This window comes from Saccopteryx leptura, chromosome 9 (genome assembly GCF_036850995.1).
Source record: "Saccopteryx leptura isolate mSacLep1 chromosome 9, mSacLep1_pri_phased_curated, whole genome shotgun sequence".
NCBI lineage: Eukaryota > Metazoa > Chordata > Mammalia > Chiroptera > Emballonuridae > Saccopteryx > Saccopteryx leptura.
The window spans coordinates 33649188-33667332 of NC_089511.1; the positions used below are offsets into that span (position 1 = coordinate 33649188).

The window sequence follows — 18145 nt, forward strand, 5'->3', positions numbered from 1 at the left end:
TCTTTCAGTTCATAGACTTTTCCATAGCAATAGAGTAAAAGAGAAAAATCTCTGGGAAACTGGAGACATACTTACTACAGCACCTCAGGCACCATGCTAAACTCTCCAAGCAACAACTCATTAAAACCTCCTTACAGCCCTTAGAGATAGGCTCTACTGTAAACCACATTTCACAGAGGAGGAAAGCAAGGCACAGAGAGGCTAGGTAAGTTGCCTCAAATCACACAGCTAGTAAATGGCAGAAGCAAGTGTTACACTCAGACCATTTACACCATGTGTCATTACAAAACACTGCACTTAATGAATGATTGAATGAATGACTGTGACCAACATAACCAAAATGATATAAGATCCAGAGGGGACAGCTCTGCTGAGTCAGGTCAGGCCATTCAAGTCCCCTGCAGTGGGGGAGAAAAGAGGAAGGAGAGGCCATTCAAAGGGTCTGGCTGCCAATGGTGGACAAAGAACCCAGGATGGACACCCCCTCCATGAAGTGGACTGCCAGGGATCCAGTGTTCCTTTCTCCCCTGGGTCTCCACAGCCAAGAGCCAGCCTCCACCCTCCCCCTTATCTCACCATATTGCAATTGCGTGTTCACGTGTTTGCCTCTCCCACTTAAGATGCGGGGCCAGGTTTCACTCCGCCCTTTTTGGCCAGAACTTGTTTGCCCAGCTTTGAAACAATCCATTTTTCGCGAATAAAAGAGAGGGACAGGATTTGAGACTCCAAGAGCCCTGGTGAGAACACGAACGGACCCCAGTCCAGGAGGCAACGAAGTAAGAAGCTAGTTACTGGAACGAGGTCGGAGCAGGACCAACTGCTCAACTGACAAGGTACTGACCGGGCAGTTGCTCTTTCCCTGAAGGAGCAGCAGACCCAGGCCTGGAGTCTGAGCTTCCGCAGCCTCCAGGATTGGAGGAGCCAGGCAGTTCGTGGGGGAACTCAGAGGTAATGTGGAAGAGGGTGATTGGGAGTTCTGAAAGGATGTATCTGCGAGTGCTGCCTGTTGCTCTGTTCCTAGACTCTCACAGGTACTTCTAAGGCTCTGTGGGAAAGTGTGCTGTGATCCATTAGCTATGTCTGTCATGGATATAGGATGGGAAGGGAGAGCATGAATGTTATATGTTTACCATGCTGGATAGAAGGGCTATGGGAGAAGGGAGTTGGGCAGACTGCTATTATTATTACTAGTAATAGCAGCTAGTATCAATTAAGCACCTAAACTGTGCTAGGCACCAATTTAAATGCTTTCCTGATTCACTTCATTTAATTCTCAAACTAATTCTGGGAGATGAGTGCTATGTTCGTCCCTCCTTTCGAAGGTCAGCTCCATGGGGGCCATGATTTTCTTTATCTGCGTAAAGTGCCATATCCCCAGTACCTAAAAGAGTACCTGGCACAGGGAAGGTAGTCAATTAAATATTTGCTGTTGAATAGATTAACTTCCATTTTGCTGATGAGAAACCTGAGGCCCAGAGAGGTAAGTAACTTGCTCGAGGACATGCAACTAGTAAGTGCTACTCTAGGGCAGTGTCTCCTCCGAAACTTTTTGCAACAAGGGACATGGTCTATAACTTCTGCTGTCCAACATGGCAGCCACTAGCGCATGTGGCTATTGAAGACTTAAAATGTGTTGTGGAGGGATGAAAAACTGAACTTTTAATTGCAGGTAATCTCAACTAAGTGGAATCGAAATGGCCACATTGCTGGCAATGCCCATTGGGCACAACACAGTTTTCTAGAGCCTGAGGGTTCGAACACCCTAGGCTGACACTAAATGTGGGATTCAGAGAATAGACAGCCCAGGTTCTGCACAGAGACGCTTCCGTTATAACTCCATCGGGGAGGGCAGGGGGCGTGATCAGTGCATGACTGTACAAGCAACTGTGTTAACGTTCTTCCAGCACAACAGTTCTGGGAAGGCTTTTATCCATCTCATCTAGTTTTACACTTGAGAGTTTGGAAGGTTCCAGAGGCGGACAGGGTTACCTGCTGGTCTTGGATCCCAGCCAAATTTGCAACCTTAAAACCCCAAACACGTCATTTTAACAGTTGGCAAAAGGAGAAGCACGTGGTCAGCTTGGCATGTTGTGCAGGAGTCAGGCTGGCGGTGACGACACCTTAGTTAGGGATCTCAGCAGTAAGGAATGAGCAGTTCTGACCCAATAGGTCCCATGGCAGATAGCTCCAGGTCAAACCATGACGTTCAGAGAGCCTCCTGTACATCCTATACCTGATCCCTGCTCCCCCTCTCTCCTTCTCTGAGCCTCTGTCTGGAGGCTGGTATCTCCCTTTCCCTCTAGTCACAGCGTAATCTTGGGAAAGATTATGTGCCTGAAGTTGATGAACAGGCAAAGGTGTAAATGATGAATAGAAAAGTGTCCATTTCCAAACGATTTCTATTGTAACAGGAAGCAAAGGCTTAAGCCAAAGGACAGCTCTTTAGCTGGAAGAGTGTCAGGCAGCATCAGCGAAAACTTGTATTTATATAGTTTCATGTACCAGGCACTATCAAAAATGTCATCATGTCTTAAGTCATTTTAATTCTCCATCAACACCATGAGAGGAACAAGTGCAACCCCATTTGGAAATGGGGAAACTGAGGTACAACAAAGCTATATAGTTGGTCTAGTTCATACAGCAGGGGAATAGCCAGGCCAGGGCTCAAACCCAGATAGAGCTGGGAAGAAACTATTGGGGAGGAGAAGGAAGGAGGAACCAGCCAGTGCCAATGGAGGGAGGCACTTGTTCTTTCATTTGAGATTAGAGACCAGGGACAGGCACCAGACTCCCACTGTGGCTCTGCCCATTGGCTGATCTGATACTCCCCAGGCATCTGCTGCTTCTTGTCCTCTAGTCTAAACAGTTACAAACTTACAGGAATGAGCGGGCCAAGAGTTCTGCTTATGGACATAATACAGGTTGGCTCCTAGGCCTGCTTGGGTTTTTGTTTTTTTGTGGGGTGTGTGTGTGTGTGTGTGTGTGTGTGTGTGTGTGTGTTTTCTGGGCTGCAATTTTTCTAGATTACTCAGCCTTTGGGAGGGAAGCTGGGCCAAGGACAACGTTTGGTGAGAACAGAGTGTTTAGAGAACAGGCCCCACCTCCTCCCCCCTCCCTTCTCCTCCAGGAGACCGGAGATCCAGGAAACTCCCTGGGGGGAGGGAAGTGTGCAGCTGCAAGTAGCAGTTCTCCTGGTTCCGCCTCTGTTGGTCATGGGAGCCTGGCTGGCAGCTCACTGACATCTCTCCCTGCCACCTTAGTGCCAGCTGCCACCTCCTGGGCACCAGGCAGATCAGAGCCAACTTGGTAGCCTGAAAGAAAAGCAGCCTGCAGCCCTTTGGTGACCCTTCCAGCATACTAGCCAGTTAATGGTTAGCTCTTTGGGTGCTGGCATACAATGGCCTGGGTTCCTCAGGCTGGTTGCTGCACTTCTCAGCTTATGATGTTAGATGTGCCATCTATATTTTATTTTCTTTAAATGTTATTCACTTTAGAGAGAGAAGAGAGACAGAGAGAGAGAGAGAAGGGGGAGGAGCAGGAAGCATCAACTGCCGTATGTGCCTTGACCAGGCAAGCAGAGGGTTTCGAACTGGTGACCTCAGCGTTCCAGGTCAACACTTCATCCACTGCACTATCACAGGTCAGGCCAGCCATCTAATCATTAAAAACCCCAGTTTTCTCATCTGTAAAACAGGGATAATAGCATGGACCCATTAGGTTATGGTAAGGATTCCACAGGTGATCAAGAGAGTATCTGCACGTGGCCGGTGCATTACCCACGATGAACCTAGACCTAGCTTGCCTCAACCCCTTCCCCCCGTTTTTGTGACACACACACACACACACACACACACACACACACACACATATATATCTTTATCTATATGCCTATTTATATTTATCTATTGTTGAGGCTCTTTAAGTATAACTATAAAAGAGAATACATCACATTCACCACACTCTGAATATAACTCTAACACAGGACGATAATTTGTGCACTTCTCTAAGATCCCTGAAAGTGTCTTCTTTCTATCCCTGGCATCTACCGCAGTGCCTGACACATAACAGGAATTCCTTACAAGTCTATTGAGTGAGTTAATAAATGAAGGAGTGCATGAATTTGTGTAACAGTGGAGATTTGTGTGTCAAGATACAGGCATAGAGCAAGATGTAGGAAATGCTTTGTTTGGGGTGGAGAGGGGTCAAGGAAGAGTTGAAGATGGGCAAGTAAGGCTTCAGAGTACAGACGATGTCTGAACAAAGTATTGAAGGATTGGCCCTGGCTGGTTGGCATAGTGGCAGAGTGTCAGCCTGGTGTGTGGATGTCCAGAGTTTGATTTCTGGTCCGGGCACACAGGAGAAGTAACCATCTGCTTCTCCACCCCTCCCACTCCTCTTCTCTCTCTCTCTCTTCTACTCCCATAGCTATGGATCGATTGGTTTGAGTGCATCAGCCCCAGGAGCTGAGGATGGCTCTGTAGACCCTCTGTCTCAGGCACTAAAAACAGCTCGGTTGCGACCATGGCCCTAGATAGGCACTGCATCGGCCCCAGACGGAGATTGCCAAGTGGATCCCAGTCAGGGCATATGCAGGAGTCTGTCTATCTCCCCTCCTCTCACTTGGCAAAGAAGAAAAAAAGTATTGAAGGGTAAATGTATATTTGTCTCCATAGAAAAGAAGAGAGAGATAGGGGACAGCAATCCAGGCAGTAACATCATTTAAAAGATCCTCTAGGTGATTTCAGGGCTAGGCTACTTTTACTCTCACTCCCTTTAATTAAAATACAAACAAACAAACAAAAAGAAAACTTTCTATACTTTTGTTTCTGAACAAACTAATGATATTTAATACAAAACCCAGTCATCAAAGTGAAAAAAAAATCCCATAAATGTAACACTTTTCAGAGAGATGCAGGGTATGAATGGGTAGTGGACTGAACGAGGAATGGGAATGTGAAGGAGCCCAGAGCAGGATGACTCTGCCTTATTGATCCCATTCAAGGATGAAGACACTGAGGCTCGGAGGCAAAGCTCACTTACCCCATGTCAATCTGCCCCTCCTGTAGCCTAGAGACACATAATCCTACCATCATTGCACAAATCCTCATTGCAAAGTAAGTTTGCACCAGATCTACCCACATCCCCAAACCAGAAGGCAGCAAATTACCTTGCTGGGAACCATCTAATGGAGAGGGCCAAGTTGAGTGTTGTGTCTAGAATAGAAGGAGCAAAGAAAGGCCTTGAGGATGTGTGTGGTCATGCTGACTCCCTACCCTTATCTTTTCTCCTTTTTGGCCCGTCTTCAGTGGCCACATCTAGCCATGCTTCATGCAACCCTGAAAGATGCTCTATCAGTGGTTCTCAACCTTTCTAATGCCGTGACCCCGCAATACAGTTCCTCATGTTGCGGTGACCCCAAACCAAAAAATAATTTTGGTGGCTACTTCATAACTGTAATTTTGCTACAGTTATGATTCGGAATGTAAATACCTGATATGCATTATGTATTTTCCGATGGCTTTAGGCGACCCCGCTGGGGTCGTGACCCACAGGTTGAGAACCGCTGCTCTAGATTCTTTCCGGAGAAGACAGGGAATAGAAAAACAGGAAGAAAGAGAAGTTTTTTGTTTGATTTTGTTACAGCTTCACTGAGATATAAATCACATATAACATTCACCCTTTTAAGTTGTACAGTTCAGTGGTTTTTAGTTTATTCACAGAGCTGTGTGATCATCAGTATATACTAATTTCAGAACATTTTCATCGCTTCAAAAAGAAACTCTTATTCTTTAACAGCCACACACACACACCCATTTCCCCCCTTTTCTCCCAGTCCCTGGCAACCACTAATCTACTTTCTGTCTCTATGGATTTGCCTGTTCTGGACCATTCATATACATGGACTCATGCAATGTGTCCCTTTGTATTTGGCTTCTTTCATTAAGCATGTTTCAAGATTCATCTATGCTGTAGCAGGAAATGTTTCACAATGGACAGATTGGTTAGTGAATCATTCCACAACGATTAAATTCATTCACTTCACAAATATTCACTGAGTGCCTACTGTGTGCTAGCCCTGGGGGCTCAGCCAGGCACCCTGCCCTGGAGGGTTTTAGTGGGGCAAAGAGACAATTAGCCAATGAAAAAGGAAATGATTTAGAATATTAGAAGATAGTAGGAGCTAAAACGTGGTACAAAGCTGGAAGTACGGTGAAGAGAGAGTGGATATGACTAAACAGAAGGGATAGCGAAGGCCTCACCCTCGGGAGAACGCAGGGGACTTTCCAGCTAAGACTGAAATGAGGTGAGAGAGCCAAGATAACATCGCGATGCCTCCTCCAGCGCTCAGCTCCTGCACACCTATCCGTTCCCCAGGGCCGAAACCTTGCCTGTCCCGTGCACGTCGTGTCCCCACGCCTGGCACAGTGGGTGACACCGAGTAGGCACTGCGCGCGGGCTGCCAGGGGCAGTCCGGAGGCAGCGCGCCGCCCGCCCCGGGCGCAGGCTCCGCCTCGGCGCCTCCTGAGCCCACCTCCTCCCGGCCGCCGCCATTGGCCGCGCGCGCCTCCGCCCTCGGCCTCGCACTTCCTGGCGGAGCCATGGCTGCGCACCCGGCCGTTCCTGGGGCTCCGGCGTCCGCGCCCCGCCGCCCAGCCTGTCCGGCCCCGCCGCCGGGGGTCTCCGCGCCGCGCCCGTAGCGCACCTACAAGGTGGGCGTCCGCGAGCCCGCCTCCGGCCCGGGAGCGGCCGGGCGCCGCGCGCCGTCGGGATCCGGGGGGCGGGCCTGCCTGGGGAGGACCCCCAGCCCCGGCGAGTGCGACCTCCGCCCGGCCCGCCCGCGGCGTCCCTTTGTGCTGGGGAAAGGTGCGCGGCAGACGGGGGGAGGGGCGCCGCCGCCCCCGGAGGCGGGACAGGTGCGGCCTGTGCGGCCAGCCCGCGCGGCCCAGGTGAGTGTCCCCGCGTCCCGCCGTGGGCGCCGGCCGGGGTTGCGTTCCGACTCCTCCTCCCTCAGCCTCCTCCGCCTCCTCGCGGCGGGCTCGAGCCTGCCGGGCGGCCGTTGTGCCGGCAGTTCCGCCAGGGGGTGCCGGGTCCGAGCGACCTACTGCAGCGTCTCCGGAGACTGGTGAGTGCTGGCAGTCAGCCGTGTCCATCTCTGCAACGTTCAGTCTGCCCGAGCGCTGAGGTCGAGCAGGTTCAGGGTCGAAACCCGGGGAAGAAGCTTGGAGAAGAAGAGGCTTCCTGGGGGCCCTCTCGCCCGGACTTGGCCTCTGTTCCCGTGTTTACAAAAAGATCCTTTAAGCATAACTGGGGATCGCCACTGACCAGTATATGGCCTTGACCCCCTCGTCTGCTTCCAGAAAGCACGGAGGCAGCAGACACCCAGTACTTGTAGAAATCGACCCCAAACCACTTACCCGGAGACAAAAGAGAACCGACACAAGGGGAAACTCTCTCTAGAAATCTTGGCCTAGAAAAGAAAGCTTTTAGCACTCAGGGCAAACAGAGCCTTGGCAGGCTGCCTGGAGTGGTGGAGAGAGAGACCTGCAGCTTTCTTTGATGTGACCTTGGATGAGCCCCTCCTCCCCTGGAGCCTAGGTGTCAGAAATGATGGTGCCACCTGCCTCTAAGGGCGCAGGTGAAACAAGGAAGTCCCGGGAGTGCGGTAGGCACTGCACGAATGTGGTTTCTTTCCCTTCCCTCTCAGAAACACCCCCACCCCTACCCCCAGCTGCTGAGGGTCTGTCAGAAAGGACAAGAGTGGGTATCGCTGGCCATTGTCTCAAAGTTGCTTACTTGTCAAGAAAAGTCTAGTTGTCCCTTCCTTCCCCGAGGGAGCTGGACAGCATAAACTGTGCCCAAAGTTGCTCCTCCCTTGGGAACATTGGAGCCTTCTCCGTGTGTTCCTGATTATCTTGAAATAGTGCTGACTTCTCCTTAACATTTTTGGGGTTTTTTTTAAATTAGCAAAGGCTGTTTGTTCAGTAGGTAACAAATTGACTCTTCTCAACTCACATAGCAGGAAAAAACATTTCTCCTTAAACTCTCAGTCCCAGTGTGTAACTTAAGCCCATACTGCTGACTTAGCCCTTCCTCTGTGTGCCCCCTTTTCTCCTGAGTCCCCCAAAGCCTGGCTCTGTGCTGTCCATGAGGTGCTTGGCATTTCAAAGCTGGAAAAAACCTTAATATCACCTGACACCCCAGCCCATTTCATAGACACCAACATGAGGTGTAAAGAGGTTAAACATATTTGTTTTTGCTGAATGTTCCAGGCAGGGCAAAGGCCCCAGCAGGTTTCCTGCCTATGGGCTTTTTTCTTTTTCTTTTTCTAAAAATGTTTTTAGGGCCAGGCGGAATAGCCTAGGGGTTAAGTGCATGGAAGCTACTTGGTTATAATCCCAACTCTGCCAGCTTCTTCCTGTGTGACGCTGTCTTGTTACTTCCCCTCACTGCTATCAGTTTCCTCCTCCACAAACAGGAAATAACAGTGCTGGTCTCCTGGGGTTGTTGTGGGGATTCAATCGGGAAAGCACTTACACCAGTACCTGTGTCTAGAACGTGTTCTATACGTGATAGTCATCCCTGCACCACATCCTTAACTTCATCACGGTGTTTTTTAGAAGTATGACACTCTCAAAGGCTGGAACACGTTCAGTACAGCATCACAATAAAGGGCTCAGGTTTGATTCCCAGCTGTTAACTAGCTTTGTGACCATTAACTCAATATCCTCATTGCTTCATATGAAGTGATAAAATATCCCCTAATTTTTGTGAACAGTATAGGATAAGTGACAGCAGCCTCGCCAAGTGGTTGTGGGGGTTACATAAGATAGAACATGTAAACAAATCCCTTAGCTTGATTCCAGGGTCATCATCAGGGCTCTGAAATGATAACCCTTGTCTTTATAACCTTGGTCTGTCCAGAAGGCTCAGGTGAAATCAAGTATCCGACGGTAGGTGTTTGTAGGAGGTAGGCTAAAAGACATGGTGTTGTCAGATTTTACATGCTAAAAGAACGTTTGTTAAATGTGCTCTCAGATTCTAATAACCTGAGTTTTTCAACTCATAGCATAAGAGGTCTTTGTAGTACTCTGCTTTCTTTCCCCCTGTCCTCCATGTGACTGCTTTCACCCTGGTTGTCATTGTTCCAGCAGAGCCTGCAATTAATGAATGACTAGAGTCATTACTATTACTGTGTGCTCAGAAACCCTGTTCTTGTTGTAGGACTGTGACCTCTTTTATGATGGAGGGAAGCCGGCCTACACGAGTGTCTCGACCCTACAAGATCAGCGAATCTTCAAAGGTTTGTGAATGGTCACTTACCACCTGTACAAATTGCCAAGGAAGTGTGATATTTTTGTTATGAGCTTATTCTTAGTGTACAGACTGGTCTTCTGTTCTTGGTGGTGGTGTTAATTTACTTAGAGGTACCCTGAGCCAGGAGTGGAAGAATCGTAAAATGAGAGAGAGATGGGAGCATGAGGGATGTTAGAGACACAACTCAACTCATTTATTCTGTACCTGTGTCCTGAGGTGGGTGGAACAGAATAAAAGCCATGGGAATGTCATTCCCTACGTGGAGGCTCAAACACTCCAAGGACAAGTTTATTGAGAAGCCAGCACTGACTTTCGAGTGGGGGCAGCACGTTGCATAACTAGATGTTAAAGGCCCAGGGTCTTCCCCCCATCATGACTCTCTGGGGCACTAGGAGTAAGTGAAGGTGGCTTCCCAGGGCTGGGCTACCAACCTGTGTCACACTGGTTATATCAAAATCGTTCTGGAAAAAGATGAGGATGTCTCATTAGAAATTCATATCTGGGCCCTGGCTGGTGGCTCAATGAATAGAGAGTTGGTCCAGCATATGGATGTCCCAGGTTCGATTCCCAACCAGGGCACACAGGAGAAGTGACCATCTACTTCTCTCCCTTCCCTCTCCCCCTTCTCTCTCTCTTCCTCTCCCACAGCCAGTGGCTTGATTGGTTTGAGTGTGGCCTTGGGCACTCTGGATGGTTTAATTGGTCAGAGTGCATCAGCCTCAGGCACTAAAAACAGCTCAGTTGATTCAAGCGTCACCCCCAGACAGAAGTTGTCAGATGGATCCCAGTCAGGGCACATGTAGGAGTCTGCCTCACTATCTCCCCTCCTCTCACCTAAAAAAAAAGAAATGCATATTTGACCCCACCCCAGACCTGCTCAATTAAAATCTGAGAGCTGGACCTGGGAATCTATAGCTTCATCAAACTCCTCCAGGGACTGGGAGCAGCCCCTGTCGCCACAGCTGCTATAAGTAGAGATTGAGGGACCAATTTTAGGGATAGTCCTGCATATACCTGCCTCTTTATACATATCAATAACACCCTCTTTTATTTAAGAGTGGCCCTTTTTTGAAAATAAATTTTATGGTTACCTTTGATGATCATTTTCAGTGAAGCCAATATTTTTCCCAAAGGAACGGAATTGTTTCTTGGGGTATGGGAAGAATTTGACTCCTTTTATGATTAAAGCACAGCTATGCTTATAGTACATGTGTGAATAAACAGCATATCGGTGGTGTTTACATTTCATGGTGGCTATTAGAAAAAAATATCTTAAAAGTATGTAGATTGAAAAAAAGATTGAGGAAAGACTGCATTAAGGTAAAGGGAGTTGTGAGCAGACTGTAGATTTGAGGATAAAATGAGAGGAAGAGGCTCTACAGATGTGCATGAAAGAAAAGCGGGGTATAATTTTCAGGAGAGGTTGGTTCTCCTGGGAAATGGTCTCCTGTTTCCATTTGCATTTGCTGCGAGGGCTCTGCCAAGCCTGGCTTTATCTGCTGTGAAAACCCAGAAAGGTCTCACTGCTGTCTCAAAGGGGCTTTGTCTCAGAGCTTGGCTGCGGAGACAGTGTAGCTTTCTAAGTCTGATAGCGCTAGAAATCTTTGTTCCTTAAAGCCAGATTCTGAGTTGCTTTCTTTCTGAATTGAAGCTTTTAGGTATAGAACTCTCTATCCCTTGGTTGATTGTATTTATGTTCCTAACTATAAGTGTCCCTTGATTTTTTTTTTTGTTACAGTATGTATATTTATTTATTTTAATGAATTTATTGGGGTGACATTGGTTAATAAAATTATATAGGTTTCAGGTGTATAAGTCTATAATACATCATCGGTATATTGTATTGTGTCTTCACCACCCCAAGTCAAGTCTCCTTCCATCACCATTTATTGATTTTCTAAATATTAACACACTCATGTAGCCTGTGCCCAGATTTAAAAGAAAATTACCAAACTCTTCCACTCCCTACATTTCCACTCTCCCAACTTCCAGCACTGCAGGCCTACCTGCCCTTGAACTTTCTGTAAATGAATCAGAGGGTAGGTGCTCTTATGTGCCTGGCTCCTTTCACTCAGCCTTGTGCATTTGAGATGCGCCTAGTTGCTCTGTGTAGCGGTAGATTATTCTCAGTGCAGTGCAGTGTCCTATTGTGTGGTGACCACTGTTCGTTTATCTACTTTAAAATGTGTCGATCCATTTTGATGCTGAGTTCTGTTTTAACGTGAAAAACTCCATTCCTGTGGTCTCTGTTCAGTGTTAGTGCCTGAGTATCTGTTTTTTCACGCACCTTGCCTTGCCTCTGATAAAAGCACTGACCTAGGAAAAGACGGCATAAACCCTGCTAAGCCATCAGGCAGTGTTGGGGATCAGGGCTTCGAAATTGTATGAAATGCTGTGACTCTGTTGCTACTGTGTCTTTAAAATTGGGAAAACATGTTTGCCCGGTTTTTTTTTTAAAGTTTTCATCACTACAGCTACGCTAAAATAACCAGAAATGACTGTATTGGATCCCCAGGTACGGAATTAAGAGTGCTCCTTAGCAGGAAGGCCCAGTTTTAGCAGCAGTGCTGCCCTTTTCCCTGTCTGGCTCACGGGAGCAGATGGTTCCCCCTGGCAGCTGTCATCCGGGGCCTTCCCTGATCCCTGCCCCTTGGGGCTATTTCCCTTTCTAGGCAGCAGCCTGGGGTCATGTGTACCCCCATTTAAGTGAGGAGTCCCAGCAACCCCACCAGCTTAGAGACAACCAAGGGCCCAGGGTGGGCAGACAGACCCACCTGGTGCCCCTCACGTGCTTCTCTGGGGACACTGATTACAAGAGGGCCTGCTGCTGCCGTGCTTTTTAATTTCCTTTCTTCAGTCCACACCCGAGAGGGGCCCCAAGCCAGCATGTGTCGGAGCCTACTAGACCATTCCTGCTTAATTAGAAGCCTAAACCAGGCCAGCCTGGCTCTCTCTGCTACTAACCGGAATAAATGGAGCTGTTCATGTATGGGACCTGGGGGAAACCATCCTGTAACATAAGAACAGTGGAGTCTGGCTCTCTAAACTTGGATGGGAAGGAAGCTTCCCATATCTGTCTGGTGTCTTATCAGAATGTGAGGTTGTGCCGTGCTTGTCATGGAGATAGAACAATTGATGTCAGAGTTAGCCCGCGGAGGCAGGCCCACAGGGAAATAAAGTATCTCAATTGCAAAATGTGTCGGAGGCAGTAAGGAGCAGATTTGGGGTGGGGGGGGGAGAAAGAAATGAAACCCACTGCTGTAGGACACAGGTTGATAAATAACACGCCACAATTTGGGGGCCTGTAAGCCAGTCGCACAGCTGCTCATACCTACTAAGTCCTCAGTCCAGCTTCCTTTCCACCACCTTCTCCTCTCAGGTTTAGTGCCCAGCCAGCCCTTTCCCTCAGTCACCCTCAAATCAACCAGCTCCCTAGTTGATATATATATATTTTTTGTATTTTTCTAAAGTTGGAAATGGGGAGGCAGTCAGACAGACTCCCGTATGCGCCCAACTGGGATCCACCTGGCATGCCCACCAGGGGGCAATGCTCTGCCCATCTGGGGCATTGCTCCATTGCAGCTGGACCCATTCTAGCACCTGAGGCAGAGGCCACAGAGCCATCCTCAGCGCCCGGAGCAACTTTGCTCTAATGGAGCCTCGGCTGTGGGAGGGGAAGAGAGAGACAGAGAGGAAGGAGAGGGGGAGGGGTGGAGAAGCAGATGGGCACTTCTCCTGTGTGTCCTGGCCAGGAATTGAACCCGGGGACTCCTGCACGCCAGGCTGACGCTCTACCACTGAGCCAACCGGCCAGGGCCCCTAGTTGATATTTCTGAGGGCCTGTTTTTTCCTATATTGAATTTTCATGTTTTTATAGTGAGGATATAAGGAAGTGTGCAGCATCCTGAAAGCCCAAAGCATAATTATTAGTCCTCCAAGGATTTAGAAACTGTTGTCTAGGTCTGACATATTTTCATATCCTCAAAAGCACAGGGCAGGCCTGACCAGGCAGTGGCGCAGTGGATAAAGCGTCAGACTGGGATGCGGAGGACCCAGGTTTGAGACCCCGAGGTCGCCAGCTTGAGCATGGGTTTTTCTGGTTTGAGCAAAGCTCACCAGCTTGGACCCAAGGTTGCCAGCTCGAGCAAAGGGTTACTCGGTCTGCTGTAGCCCCACAGTCAAGGCACATGTGAGAAAGCAGTCAATGAACAACTAAGGTGTCACAACGAAAAACTAATGATTGATGCTTCTCATCTCTCTCCGTTCCTGTCTGTCTGTTCCTATCTATCCCTCTCTCTGACTCTCTCTCTGTCTCTGTTAAAAAAAAAAAAAAAAGCACACGGCAGACATATAGCACTCAATAAATGTCTGCCAACCTGAATTTATAGAATTAGTTTATATTCATTATTCAAATTAATTGATATGTTATTTCCAGGGTAACATGGTGATTGCCGGTTTGGGTTCTAAAATAGACCTAGGTTCAAATCTCAGCCTTGTTGCTGTCACTGTGAGGCTTTGGGCGAGTTTCTTAGTCTCTCTGACCTTAGCTTTCCTGATCTGGAAAATGAAGTTTATAATAGATATTTCCTTGGAGAGTTTTCATGATGTTCAAATGAGAGTACATATCAGGTGCACTACGCAGTGCAGGTTATGTATAAGCCCCTAGGAAAAGATAGTGTTTCTGCATTTTACATATAGTATATCTCTTTTAACCCTGGCAATGGCTGGTGGAGCCGTGTTTCTGGAAGTAGGATCTCCAGAGCACCACAATTTGGGTCACTAGAAATGAGGGTGTCTGTAGCATGACCGTGTGCCTTTCTAAGACACAAGAGAAAACTGTATTGCTCAGCCCAGAGCCTCGGTGATCACAACAGCTTCCCTCGGGCAGGCTCTTTGCCATGACTGTCTCATTAACCTTCTTTCCGCTCCATCCCCGAACCTAAATGGAGAATATTCTCATCCTCACTTGTGAGATGAGCAAATAGAGGTTCAGTGCCTCCTGGTGGCTCCACCAAGCCCACACAGCTGAGCAGTTGCAGACCTGGAAGCAAACTTTGATCCTGTCTGGCTTTAGAGGCTGCTTCTGGGGCCTCTTCTCCATCCTGACAGGACAGCAGTTTTTCAAATCTATTTGTTCATGACCCACAGGAAGGAAGGAAGGAAGAGAGGAAAGGAAGAAAGAAAACTTTTAGGAATTTTATTTATGAAGAAGGAAAAGAGAGATGAGGGAGAGAGGAAAGAAAGAAGGAAGATTCATTTTAGGAACTTTATAAAGGGGAGAAGGAAGGAAGGATATATACAATACATACACACACACACACACACAAGCACCCTTATTTTCTGCAATGCGCTCTACTTTATTTTCCATTCTCTTTTAGTCTGTTGTATTTATTTTTTTTATTCATTTTAGAGAGGATAGAGAGAGAGAGAGAGAGAAAGGGGAGAAGGAGCAGGAAGCATCAACTCCCATATGTACCTTTACCAGGCAAGCCCAGGGTTTCGAACCTGCAACCTCAGCGTTCCAGGTCAACACTTTACCACTGCACCACCGCAGGTCAGGCCCACTCCGTTGTATTTAAATTGCTGGTCGTGTCCCATTAGATTTACTCCTGCAGCTGTGCTGGGAGGGGCAGGTTGATACACTTCCCCTCTCTGGGCCCGGGAGCGAGCGGAGCCCTGACCCGCGCTCTCCCATAGGTGTACCACTGGGCCGACCACTCAACCACAGTGCTGCAGCGGCTCAATGAGCAGCGTCTGCGTGGCCTCTTCTGCGACATTGTCCTGGTCGCCGACGAGCAGCGTGTGCCAGCTCACCGCAACCTGCTGGCCGTGTGCAGCGACTACTTCAATTCCATGTTCACCCTGGGCATGCGTGAAGCCTTCCAGAAGGAGGTAGAGCTGATTGGTGCCTCCTACATTGGCCTCAAGGCCGTGGTGGACTTCTTGTATGGCGGGGAGTTGGCGCTGGATGGTGGCAACATTGACTACATCCTGGAGACGGCGCACCTGCTGCAGATCTGGACGGTGGTGGATTTCTGCTGCGAGTACCTGGAGCAGGAGGTGAGCGAGGACAACTACCTGTACCTGCAGGAGCTGGCCTCCATCTACAGCCTCAAGCGGTTGGATGCCTTCATCGACGGCTTCATCCTGAGCCACTTCGGCACGCTGTCCTTCACGCCCGACTTCCTGCAGAACATCTCCATGCAGAAGCTGTGCGTGTACCTGAGCAGCAGCGAGGTGCAGCGGGAATGCGAGCACGACCTGCTGCAGGCTGCCCTGCAGTGGCTGACGCAGCAGCCCGAGCGCGAGGCCCACGCCTACCAGGTGCTGGAGCACATCCACTTCCCACTCATCCCCAAGAACGACCTGTTGCACCGCGTGAAGCCAGCCGTGTGCTCACTGCTTCCCAGGGAGGCCAACTGCGAGGGCTTCATCGAGGAGGCCGTGCGCTACCACAACAACCTGGCGGCCCAGCCGGTCATGCAGAACAAGCGCACAGCGCTCCGCACCAATGAGGAGCGCCTGCTGTTTGTGGGTGGCGAGGTCTCCGAGCGGTGTCTGGAGCTCAGTGACGACACCTGCTACCTGGACGCCAAGAGCGAGCAGTGGGTCAAGGAGACACCCTTGCCAGCCCGGCGGAGCCACCACTGTGTTGCCGTGCTGGGGGGGTTCATCTTCATCGCTGGCGGCAGCTTCTCGCGGGACAATGGAGGGGACGCAGCGTCTAATCTTCTTTATAGGTATGACCCCCGCTGTAAACAGTGGATCAAGGTGAGATTAAAGCCAGATTCTTTCTTTACTCTTGAGGACTTTTGATCTCTCTAACCTAGCTTTGACTGCCCCTCCCTTCTCCCTGGCCTCAGCCAGTTCCTGCTTCTGAACAAGGTGTGATGATAATGTGAGGAGCCACCTAATTTCTACCCTCCCCTGTGCCCACACCGTGGCTGGGGAGAATGAGGGCTGACCTTTTACAGGGTCCGTCTAGAACTTTTTGCAGCAATAGAAACATTTTACACTTGCGCTGTCTGACATAGTGGCCACCAGCAATATATGGCAACTGACCTCTTGAAATAAAGGACTGAATTTTCTATTTGATTTCACATTAACTAATTTACATTTGTGTGGCCATGTGAGGCTAGTGGCTGCCATATTGGATAGTGCCAGTCTAAAGATTGGACCCTTTGTTCAAATACTCCTCCCTGTGGCTCAGAGTCTTGGCCAGGCTCCTCTTTTAGAAAGGTTTGGAACTGTTTACGGAGGCCATGAAGGTTCATCATACCTTTGGCAGGTGTGGTGGCTAATTCCGGGAAGAGCATGGGTCTTGGTGTCAGACCTGAGTTCACATCCCAGTTTGGCTAAAACCTAGCTGGAAATTTCAGACCGGTTCCTTGCCCTGTCCAAATTTCAGCTTCTCCCTCTGGAAATTGGCCTTCCAGGGTCAAAGGTTGTAGCTCATGTTGATTGGCAGTGCCCGGCAGAGGGAAGTATTCCTTTCCTCCCACAGACACCGCTCTAGACCACATCCACAAAAATCAGCCTCAGTCTTTGTACTCAGACCTCAGTGATTTTACTTCAGTTGGTGTTTTTGTGAGCTCAAAACTTAGAATGGATGCTGGTGATTTTATTTTATTCTCAAATATAGAAAACCACCCACCAATGTATAAGTACAGTCACTAGAAAGAGGCTCCCAGCTTTGGAGCCTGTCCTCAAAGCAGTGGCAGCCTGAATGTATGGTCTCATACGAGACTGTGTTGATTTGTGTGCTCTGCTTGGATTACTTAAAAAAAAAAGTTGGGTCTTTGGCTTTTTAATTTCCTGTTGAGTGCCACTGTCTGTCTATTAACACAGATGGCAGTCAGCATTAATTAAAATGTTATCTGATGGGGAGGTAAGAGGAAAGATGAATATTTATTTCAAGAAATCACTAAATCAATAATTATGAACTGTGTGTCCAGCAGAACTCAAGTACACGAGGCTGGCCACATGGCTAAACAAGTTTGGGGGGCCATGTTTTTCAAACCCTTCTTGGGGATTGCAACATCTCATGGATCCTTGAGGACTCTGAGAAGTCCTTTCTAAGGAACCCTTCTTCCTTCAAGTTTGATCCCTTCCCCCAAACTCACTTGGCCACTGCCTCACCTTTCTGGGCTGAATGATCCGTGGAACACTTTTGGGAAGTGATTCTAGATGTTGACACTGTCCAGGATTTGGGGAAGGGAAGGTACAGGTGTCTTGCCTCCGCAGGTGGCCTCCATGAACCAGCGCCGTGTGGATTTCTACCTTGCCTCCATTGAAGACATGCTGGTGGCCGTTGGTGGCCGGAATGAGAATGGCGCTCTCTCTTCAGTAGAGACTTACAGTCCCAAGACCGACTCCTGGTCCTATGTGGCCGGCTTGCCAAGGTGATTAGGGGTTTTGTGGTAGACTCTTCAGATGTGACGACTTTTGGATTACAGTTCAGTCCACCTCATTTTCTGGATTTTTTTGGCCTTTAATTCCAGGGAAAATCTTCTGGCTTATAAATAACAGTGGGTGTACCACAAGGGGCAGAGGGCGTGGTGGCAATGAATCAGGGCTCCTGTTCTAGGCCGTCCAAGTGCCAGTGTCAGACATCCCCGTTTCTGAGTCTGTTCACTTCCTGAGTTGCAGTGTGTAAGTCTCTACCATTACAGAACCATACAGAATGGTTTCCCTGCCCTAAGAGCCCCGTGCTCCACTCCTTCATCCCTTCCCTCTTCCTCCTGACATTTTACTGTCCCTATAGGCCTGACTTTCCCAGAATACCTTGTGATTGGAATTGTACTTTGTTTCATTCCCCATTTGTCATATA

At 48.7% G+C, this 18145-nt stretch overlaps 1 protein-coding gene across 7 annotated transcripts in view; it reads left to right on the forward strand.

The window, feature by feature from the left end:
- Window positions 1-805: 805 nt before the first annotated feature.
- The window catches only part of LOC136381402 (kelch-like protein 36), a 122151-nt gene continuing 104811 nt past the window's right edge, over window positions 806-18145 (forward strand). The window contains exons 1-4 of one of the 7 annotated variants that reach the window (XM_066350093.1): window positions 806-948; window positions 9223-9301; window positions 15013-16086; window positions 17560-17717. In XM_066350093.1, the coding sequence (XP_066206190.1) occupies window positions 9239-9301; window positions 15013-16086; window positions 17560-17717 (1295 nt within the window). In that variant the 5' untranslated portion in view covers window positions 806-948; window positions 9223-9238. Of the gene's footprint in view, window positions 949-6541; window positions 6948-6994; window positions 7124-9222; window positions 9302-15012; window positions 16087-17559; window positions 17718-18145 lie in introns of those variants that run through there. The other 6 variants (XM_066350089.1, XM_066350090.1, XM_066350091.1 and 3 more) reach the window with 6 other exon arrangements.